Here is an 11,076-nt window from a genome sequence, read left to right as displayed (position 1 = left end):
CAAATCCCCCAAAGAAAACAAAAGGCAAAACATTTGAATTTTTAAAACAGATTTTTGCACTGAATATTATAAATACTCTTTTGCGAAATATTTAATCAAACTTTTTAATACTAAATCCCCTTTCATTCTTTTGAAAATAAAATTAATTTCCATGGTTTCTCCCAACCTAACAGTCTAACATTTGATTGTATTTGTATTAGAACAGTGCTTGAATGTACCCTACAATGTAGTATTTGTTATACCTCTCAACATCTCTGTACTTCAGAACTGATATGGTAATGTAAAAACCTTTAGATTTTTAAAGAGTCTAAGCTAATCAGTCTTAAATGTAATTTTGGAATTTTTTTTTTTTATATCTGAAAATAGTTTAATAGTAATAGAAATATTTGTTGACCATTTCTGTTTCTTTTTTTTTTTTCTCCAACTATGGTAGACATGTTCACTGCTTTGATTGTTCTAATCTTGTTCATTGAATGATACTAAAATTTTGCCTGTAATTATCCCAGTTACTTTTCGCTTATTTTTTGATGTATGGAATGGTTTGCTAGCTCTCTTCCCAACTATTTCAAGCGAAAATGATTCAGCGATATATCTCTTACTGAGATTCTCCTTTTGTTATCTTTATCACCGTAATTTCTCTCTACTTCCATTGTAATTTTGATAACCCATTAGTTTCTTTGCCATCTTCTCATTTCATGTAAACTCTTATCTTTTCCAATATTCCCACAGCCTGTGTTCTTTTGCTGTCACATCTTCTAATAACTCCTATTTCCAACTTTCAAGTATTTATGGTTTGGATAAAATAAGCTGACTTTCGATTCTAGCTATACACTATTATTTAGTTCATAATTCAGACAACATTACTGAGAAAAATATTTACATAATTATTAAAATTATAACAATGTAGCAAGTTATCATCATCTTATGAGTGCCATATGCACTAAAATGCCACCTAATAATGTTTTTTATTTGCTACATGTGAATTGATATGTAATTTTATATCATTCACTCCTTATTCATAAAAGGCATTGGAAGTGTTAAACTTAGTAAATAAGTTATTCTTTGAGATAACTGCAATGTTACATGTAAGATAAATTTTTTAAAATGTTCATGATTCAAGTGTTTTTGCTATGAAAAATCATATTAGTATTGTATTATATCACTAAACACTAGATTGTTTAGATTTGCTGATGTATTTTACTTTTCTGGTAACAATATTTTGTTAATAACCCACCCATGCCTTTCTGTAATTGCAGTTAGCCCTTGCTGCGTGTTGAAGGTGCTAACAATCTCAGAGTAAAACCTCAAATGGTCTCTATATTTTAGTCTCAGCTTAGCTCACATTTAGTTTTAATTAGAATACTTTTATGTAATTTTTTTTTTTAGTTTCAACAATTTCAATGGAGATAATTTCTTGAAGATATGCAAAATGACCAAACTTATTAGATAAGATATTTTCATTTTTTTTTTCTATCATCATAAAGACTATTCTCAAGTGAATTGAAAAAAATCTATTTCTCATAATGAGAGTGAAATTTGCTCCTCTCAGAACTACTTCATTTATTTACTGGCTTTGCTTGGATATTTTGACATGATTCCTTTGTAGGAAAAAGAAAAGAAATATATGCTCCCAGTGGACAACTTGAAAGTTCGTGATGTCGAAGCCGGAATATTGTCGAGACGTCCTACATTTGCCCTGTTCTCTTCTGAAAATAGGTATCTGGTTGTGCATTGTTTCAGTAGAAATTTTAGTCTGCATACAATCATTGGCTGTTGCTGAGTTCTTACTAACTGCATGCTTTTACTGACATACTCCTGCTGCATATAATTATTGCTTTGTCTTGCATGTTGCACATTGCTACTTCACCGGAACATTTTCTGCTTGAATATAAATGACATGAGTTATCTTTATTAACATCACCTTGACATTTATCTAACCTCATTTACTTATATCAACATTCAAAATTATCTTGCAGATTAAAGGAAAAACAAATGGATTTTCTTTCTTTCAGAGTTTCTTAAATCAGGAATGTTGTTGGATCAAAATCTCTTTCATGTTGAAGTCTAGCTTTATTCTGGATAGCAGTGGTCTTTGACTTAATCAAGTCAAGATATCTTCATGACAATTCTGTGGCTTTGTATGATGTAGTCCTGAATTTTCCCCTACTTATTTACATCTGTGATACCACACCCTATTCAGCAAGGGTGAAGGTACAATTACTCTTTCCAAATATGGTGAGGTAGTTTTCAATATACTGTGATTGCTTTCGTCTTCCTCTTAATATCTCTTCATCCAAATGAGCATTACGGCTGATTGCATGAGCAAAATATGGAAACTGGGCCATGTTTGTCTACATTTTAACTACATATTTTGATAACTTCTATCCTTGAAGATTTGCAGTTTGTCTGAATGTGTACTTCTATCTTGTTGATGTTAATTTTCAGATCATGCTTACAAGTTCTCAGAGATGTATGTCACAGTCAAATACGATTACTAATAGTCATAGTCAAGTACAATTACTAATTAAACATACATTATTTTGACACATTTGTTATATTTCAGTCTATAGTATGTATGTTGGTTCAAGGGTTAGGGGTAATTATTAAGCATATACATTAACATCTACATATCTGAGAGTCTTATTTACTATGTACTGTGTGATGTATATAAAACACGTTTTACACTCAGAATAATAATAATAAAAAAGAGATATAAATATATTTAACAGAATGTTTATAAACAATTTTAAGGCAAGTGTAGGAGCAGAAAAAAATTATCTGTACAAAATATAAATGCTGGTTGGTTGATTTCTCCAGTCCTGTTTGTATAGCAAGTGAAGGAGAGAGAAAGTAAATGAGTGATATAGAGAGACAGTTACTATAAGAGGTGCAGGATGAGTGCATATACAAGACTTGGTGGTAGGAGGCAGAAGGGAGGTTTAAATGACCGAGTAGTTAAGGGAGGAGTTATGAGATTTTAAGGTAATAAATATTATTTTTATGTAAACTAGAATTTGTTTCATCATTTCGTATAAGCACCAAGGAATTTGATAAAAAGTTAAATTCTTATTGTATGGATGTCATATTTCTTGATATTACCCATAGTGGTAAAAGTATACTTCTTAAGTTACTCATCATTTGACAAATAACACTCTAGTATTCATATAATGCTATATATGAGAAAGTATGTACATTGAGGGAGGCAAAGTTATGTGCTTTGCTCAGAAGCAGAGCACAAAATATCTGTAAGAGTTAAACCATGTATTCTCTGTTACAAAAGGGATTTTTCAAGTCTTGCAAATGATATGAGGTAGTCCAAAGTTATGAAATATCCTAAATAGTATAGCTTTCTCTGTAGAAATAATTGTCCCACTAGCATAGATATGTTACACTCTACAGAGCACAATTAATAGTAACCATTTTGAGTTTGAAGACTCATGAATAACTTTTATTTTCCTAACTGAGTTTGGAGGGGCGAATAATACTTGTAACCTCCAAGATTGGTGAGCGTAACGTTGTTAATGTTCCATTGAAACTGTTGCAAGTGAACACGGTAACACATGAGCAAAGTGACAGTTCCAGAGAGCCAGTTTTTTTGCATAGGAAGGACTGCTTAAAGTGATTTATGTGGGGCCAGCAGAGATGGATACAGCAAAGGTGATGAGAAGTGTAAAGCAGAATGGAACAGGGGTACCTGAATGGTGGACATTTCAGTTCAGCCAGTTCTGAGAAGGCCATTATTGTAGCGATAGAAAAGACAAAGAGGAGACAGTATGTCCTGTAGTCCTATGGTTAGAGCATGCTCATGAGTGATTGTCAGTCAGTTAAGTGACTCTTCTCTGGATGTGGTTCAAATTGTCTATGTTCATTGCTGCAGCACAATTCTAGATATGGGAGTAGTACTTACATTTTGAAAAGTGAAATCATTTCTGACCCTGAAGAAAATTGCCAATTTTATGGAAATAGTCCTAGCTATGCTAAAACAATGCTTTTGCCTGGAGAGATCTTTGGCTATGTGTGGCTCCAGCATTTGGAGTGACTGAGGGCTCTAGCTGCAACTGATTTGATGTGGTGAGGGCGTATTTTCTTAATATTCCTCAATTTTTATTTTGCTCTTAAAAGGGACAAGGTTGGCATGGCACCACTGAAGGATGCTCTCAAGATTTCTATTTATGAAATCAATGCAGGTTTGGTGCAAGGTGTCTAGGGTCCATGCAGATGATGCATGACTGGGAAAGTTAGAGAAGACTGAAAGGTCATGTCATCTGCATAAGAATGGCCTTGTTGGATCTGCCACTGTCAACACATGCTGTAATGACACAATCAGACAGGAAGATACCAATCTAAGAGATGAGGGACAAGTGGAGTCCAAAGACAAGAAGTTTTGGTACATGTGCTTGCCAGACACCCGGTTTGTGGAATATTGAATATTAAGTTTTCACATATAAGTTCTATTTTTACAGTGGTTGTAAGATTCTGTGCTGAACCACTAACTGCATGATTTATATCTTAACTGAAACTATTGTGTTGTACTATTGAGCAAGGTACATAACTCTGCCTACACCAATTTGACTGACAAAAAAAAAATAAAAAAAAATAAAAAGGGTCCACTTCTATTTCACAGTTGTGTAAGGTGGCAGTTTGGCAGAGTTGCTATAGTGGGAGATAGAATACCTCATAGCACTTGTTCTAACTCTCTGCCCTCTGAGTTTAAGGTACCATTGTCTTTCACTTGTTTGGGATTATTAAATAAAGGGCAATGGAATTGGTAGAATTGTTAGGGCATTGACATGCTTTGTAGTATTTGTTTTTCGCTTCTTGTGTTGTGACGGTATTACCTGTGACAAGACTGGTGCTAAGCTAACTTTACGCTTGGGTAAAGTAGCATTAGTGGGTCTGAATAGAAGAGGCTTGCAAGCATGAATAACTGCATGTGCTATATATATATATATATATATATATATATATATGTATTGATTTGATAGCAGCTTGCAACTTTAAGTTTTGTAGGCTTGTCAAACGAACCTATCTCATCAGGCAGAAACTTTGTAGGTGCAGGTCTATGGTTTCATGGGACATGTGAGTCAGCATTTGGAGCATGATGCAGTCCTCAGTTTTGTCAGATCCTGTCACACTGTCTTACTCATGCCAGCATGGGACATGGACATTAAATGATGATGATGATAATGATAATATAATGCAATAATATAATGGCTACTGTTAAGAAAGGTATCCATCCATAGAAACAAAGCCAAAAGTAGAACATTTAATCAAGCTGTAGTCTTCCAATCAAGCTAGGAGGGCAGTAACTCTGAATAATAACTGACTTGGACTGTGACAACCCATTCAACCCATGTTTGCATGGAAAGTAGTTGTAAAACAATAATGGTATATGTGAATGGTAGAAAAGACTTCCAGTTTAATAACTGTCAGTAGCATGTCCATCTTATAAGCTGTTTTGTCCAGTGTACTTTTGTTGTCACTGTGAACAGTTTTAACAATCATGCTGATATTGCAATAGTTGTTGTTGGTACATCTACTTGCCATCCTTCCTTGAGTTATATGGGTTGTCAGGATCCAAGTTAATTCTTTATTTACTATCCTCCTAGGCACATCAGAGGTGCTGTTCCTTGAAAAGATGCCAGTGGCAGTGCTGTTGTTTGTGTAATAGTAAAAGAAGTTCAGGTGGTAATGTGAAAAATTGTTGAAAAAGATCTTGAAAATATTGAAATATTGTATGAAACTTTCACATCATGAGTGTGCATGTTCAAATCACTTAGGGGTTACCAATAAGTATATTGAGAATATATTTTCCCATTTATTGTTTAGTATAGAATCTTATCAGTGCTTTCTGAATTTCTAATTTTGGTTGGAGCTATACTTTTAAAACCACGATTTTCTGAAATAAAAGTTTCACTCCCACAGTGAAACTTTCCTTCATTATTATACAAAAAGCATGACCAAAACCTTTGTTTTTCAAAACCAGTGTGAAATTAATTTGAATCAAATATAATAGCCAAATAAGAAATTGTTCTTAGTAGTGGCTGTAACACCATGATAAAATATTCCCAGTACACTTTGTAAAGTAGATGTTGCTAGGAAGGTCATCCAGAAGTATAAACCATATCAGATAAAGCATAAGAGCTAGATACATTCCTCTGATATGACTAGGAGCATAGTAACTTCAAATAAGTACTGGCTTGGACAATGACAACCCATCAAAAACATGGAGGCATGGAAAGTAGATGTAAAATGATAACGGTGATGAAGTTCATTGTTTTTGAATATTCTGATAAATGTAGGAACAGCCAGTGCCAGAAGTGCATTAATTTGGCTAATCATCTGCTTTGGATGCAGTCATTCTCACTTAGTCCAAGTATCTGCATCTTTGCTTCATATTCTTTCTCTTTATTTTGGGTCTTTCTGAATACAGTACTATATTCATTTTTTTAAATATATCCTCCTGTCTGTTGACATTGGCAAAGTATCAGAAATATTTACTCTTTTACTTGTTTCAGTAATTTGACTGTTGCCATGCCGGAGCACTGCCTTTAGTCGAGCAAATCGACCCTAGGACTTATTCTTTGAAATCCTAGTACTTATTCTATCAAGTCTCTCTTGCCGAACTGCTAAGTCACGGGGATGTAAACACACCAGCATCGGTTGTTAGGGGGACAAACACAGACACACAAACATACACACACATATACGATGGGCTTCTTTCAGTTTCCATTCTACCAAATCTACTCACAAGGCTTTGGTCAGCCCGAGGCTATAGTAGAAGACACTTGCCCAAGGTGCCATGCAGTGGGACTGAACCCGGAACCATGTGGTTGGTAAGCAAGCTATTTACCACACAACCACTCCTACACCTATTTGTTCAACAAGAATATAATATTGATCTATTTAATTTGGTGATAAAATTGGATGTGATGATAACTATTTGAATTTAAATTGTCTCAAAAAATTAATCCAACAAAAATATTGTATGGTTTTTTTTAGCTTTAGACACATCTATTGTCTCTATTATGTAGTATGTCTAATTACACTGTTAAGTAATATACAGTGGGTATTTTTGAATGATGATGATGAGGGAGGTTGGAGTGTTAATAAAATAAATACCTACAATTAAAATGTCTTTTGTATTCTACTTGATCGTTGTAATCAGTTCTCTGTTTGACAACTTGACACTACAAGTGTATCATTACAAATTTTTTTCTACATGAATGTTTCTCCCCCACCCCCACTGTATATCTGTATGTGTGTGTGTGGGGGTGTGTGTGTGAAGTAGTTCTGGAAGTTAAACCAGTCCATTTTCTTTCTTGATAGTGTGTGTGTGAGAGAGAGAGAGAGAGTGTTTGGAAATGATGTACTATCAATAAATCAACCAACCATTGTTGTTGTGACCATGACAATGCAGATTTCAGTATAGATGCAAATATTAATCTCCTTAAATTACATGATACCTACAATTGATATGACATACTTCACGGTTGAATTGTCTTTCTTCATAAAATTATTTCTTCTCAGCATCCATATGTTCGGTGATGCACACATTTCCCAAGATTCCTTGCCTATAGGGAATGGTTCATAGAACTTGATATTCATTCTTCCACATTGCTTCAGGTTTCTCTTCACTTTATCCATCAAACAGTGCAAGTATATTCTTGATAAAATGTTGGGTACATGCTATTTTTTCAGTAAGGATTTACTTGGATGATTTAAACACTAACATGATTTATGTAAATGACCAATCTCTGTAGTGCACATTTAAATACAAATGATGCTTGTTGTTCTGTGGGCTAGTGTCAAAGGTGCATCCACTATTTTCTATAAAACTATTTCAGGAATGTTTCATAAAATTGATCCTATTGCATGATATGTAAAGTTAATTCCAATATTATTGGTAGAATGGCTACTACTAAGGCATGATGGGAATAGTGAGCCTCGTTGACATTTGCCAGATAAAAATCAAGTGTTTGCACATGATGTTCACTGTGATTAAAATTTAACTCCATTGTAGTTTAACTCTAATGAGGATTTGCTTTTAAATAATGTTCATTATTATTTTTCATCCCCTTTTTATCCAAGAATTTTTTAAAGTTGAGTTTCCTGTTCTGCTGATTTTCATAATGTTGGATCTCTTGATATAAAGTTGTTAATTTTATTTAATTATATTGTTTCTTAGTTTTGTTAATGAAGAAAGTAAGCTCAGTTTGATAAGAAATTGAATTTACCATTTCCGAGTTTGTGCTTGACATAAGTCTTTTTATTTTATTTATGATTTCATACATAAAATGTTGGAATGTGTTGGGCTTAAGCTGCACAGATATGATGTATTTAGAATATAATAATTTTATATTTGCATTTTGTGTGCAATAACATCATTGGTTACATGTTTCCAATGGACCTCATTATTTCACTATATTTACAAATTACTATCAATGCGATATAGCGGGAATAAATACTATACAAGGTATATTTGTTTGAACACACCAGTTAATCAAATTTCTTACTACTGTTAACATCATTTGCTGACATAGACACACATACACAACATTATGGGTATTACCTTCTTGGACTATCTCTTATAGATAATTCAATTTAATCTACTGAATCTTTCTTGTGTTTCTGAGTATAGCAGTTCACTCTACATTTGCCTCAATTCACTTAGACTTCAGGAAATGGTATAGATCATCCAGTATGTTTAGATGTGATAAACTGGTATCCTATTTAGGTGTAGATATTTCCTTCATCTGCTTCATACATGATACTGAAGTTTAGGAAACATTTACATATATCACAGCTACATGGTTTCTCCACTCTGTACATCTTCAGAGAAGTATTAAATAAAAATTTCATTCATGTGACTGGTGTAATAACATGTTGAATTGTTATGCTTTGGATCAGAAATTCCATCATCAAAATTCTAGATACTGAACTCAAAGTGGAAATATTAAAACTAGGGTTGTTGACTTGGGTGACATAAGAAATTTGACAAAAAGTGAATTGCAATTGCCCTCACAACTTGGAATTGAGTTTTGCTGTCACTTAATTCTTTAGCATTTAAACTGACCATATCAGGCACAAATATTCTACCTGTTTAATGTTGAAATTGGCCTGATCAGGTATCTTACACTTCCCTATAATGTCAGTTTAAAAGTAAACACATATCATTGACGTTTGAAACTATAATATAATGTACGGCTAATTCAAAACAGCATGAATAAATAAGTATTACATTTCACAGAGTAATTTCAATGTTAAAGGGTTGAACTTTCATGTAAATTGTGTGGGATTTTAAAAGTTATTCTCATACCATCTGTAATAGTTAGTATGAATAGGTGTTTAGAATGTACATGTGTGTGTGTGTGTGTGTGTGTGTATTAATACATGCATATATACATTCCAACATATTGTCATTGTATAGAAATAAAATGGAAAGTAAGTTGTAGCTCTATAAATTTAGAAATGGCAATGATTTATCACATTAACACAAGACTAGAAATTTGAAGAGGGGGTATATTTGATAGAATTTACCCCAGTATTTAACTAGTATTTATTTTATAGAGGGATGGAAGGTAGAGTCTGGTCAAAGTGGAATTTGAATCCAGAATGTAAAATGGATTGAATACCACAAGACTTTTTAGGTAGCATTTTGCTACTTCATCATTCAACCACCTCTATCAATAACAACATAAGATAGTGTACATGGAAGTAATAGCAAAGTTATGGTAGAGATAAAATAGCAGGAATACATTGGCAAATAAGTATGCACCAGTGTGTATGTATTTGTTTACTTTTCAAAGAAAAAGAAATATGCCTTGAGTGAATACATGAGCAGGTTTGTAGAGAATATCTGTATATGGGTATATTGACTAGAACATTTGTATGTCCATACATTTGTACTTGTATTGAGACAACCATGACTGTTTGTGATTGTGTTTTACATATGCACACTATGTACAGTGAACCCTGTCTACTGTTCAAATTGTGAAATGGTTGGTTAAATGAACAGAGAAAGTATAGAGTCATGAGGTCCCACTAGTCCTGTCTCACTGAGACCTATTCAACCTTTCTAGAGCTGGTGCTATGAGAAAATGCACCAGTACATCCTGTAAAGTCTTAGGAGGGGCATGCAGCTTTAGAAACCAGGCCAAATGGGAAGTGACTCAAACTATGATGACCTGTCCAAGTAAAGCAACCATGAAAAATGCATGTAAAGTTATATATATACACACACACACACACACACACACACACACACACACACACACACACACACACACACACACACACACACACACACACACACACACACACACACACACATATATGATAGGCTTTGTAAAATTCCTGTCTATTGAATTCAATCACAAGAGATGTTGGTTGATTTGAGGTATAGTAGAAGACACTTGCCCAGGGTGTTCTACAGTGGAGCTGAACATAAACTACGTTGTTATGGAGTGAACTTCTTAATCATACACCTTTCCCTGCACCTATAAATAAGGAGTTTTAATATGTGCATATTTATATGTGTGTGTGTGTGTGTGTGACTGCTAAACTGAATTAATTTCCTTGTATATTAGATATTTATAAAGTTTATAACACAGTGTTATTATAATTAGAAAGTACACTTTCTGGAAGCTAGATGCAATACAGAAAATAGAAAAAAAAAGAAGAAAAATGGTGTAAAATTGTAGCTCAAATTTCAATCTCTAATTAACTTTTGAAATGTGTATTTAGAAAAAGTTACCTCTCACTTTTAATTCTGTTTGTGTAAAACCTCCACCAAAATGTGTGTGTGTGTGTGTTTGAACTAATAAAGTACCTAGAAATTTGAAAGTAAATTATCTAATAATGACTCACTCTTTAATTGTTATTATCTACATTTTTATGTTTTAATAACTTGAATAAATAAAAATTGTCATTTTGTTAGAAACTATAAAGTGTATTTATTTGCCTGAATTTGAAGTATTCTCACTTTGAATGATTTGTAAATTATCTTTTTATCTGGGTGTGATTACCTCTATATAATTTGTGAATGTGCCCCCTTTCAAATAAGTAAATTTATAT

The 11,076-nt window shown here is 33.3% G+C and overlaps 1 protein-coding gene across 4 annotated transcripts in view; it reads left to right on the top strand.

Annotated features, from left to right (window-relative positions):
* The window catches only part of LOC106867485 (dynamin-1), a 128,265-nt gene that overhangs the window by 73,545 nt on the left and 43,644 nt on the right, over nt 1-11,076 (top strand). For 3 of the 4 annotated variants that reach the window (XM_014912369.2, XM_014912367.2, XM_014912370.2), the window contains exon 14: nt 1,607-1,716. The exons of the other annotated variant lie outside the window; for it this stretch is intronic. In XM_014912369.2, coding sequence (XP_014767855.1) covers nt 1,607-1,716 — 110 coding nt within the window. The remainder of the gene's footprint in view (nt 1-1,606; nt 1,717-11,076) is intronic. 4 annotated transcript variants of the gene reach the window in all.

The sequence above is a fragment of the Octopus bimaculoides genome, chromosome 2 (assembly GCF_001194135.2).
Source record: "Octopus bimaculoides isolate UCB-OBI-ISO-001 chromosome 2, ASM119413v2, whole genome shotgun sequence".
NCBI classification, from domain to species: Eukaryota; Metazoa; Mollusca; class Cephalopoda; order Octopoda; family Octopodidae; genus Octopus; species Octopus bimaculoides.
The sequence above is the reverse complement of the archived record's forward strand: the minus strand, read 5'-3'. Positions and strand labels throughout refer to the sequence as shown.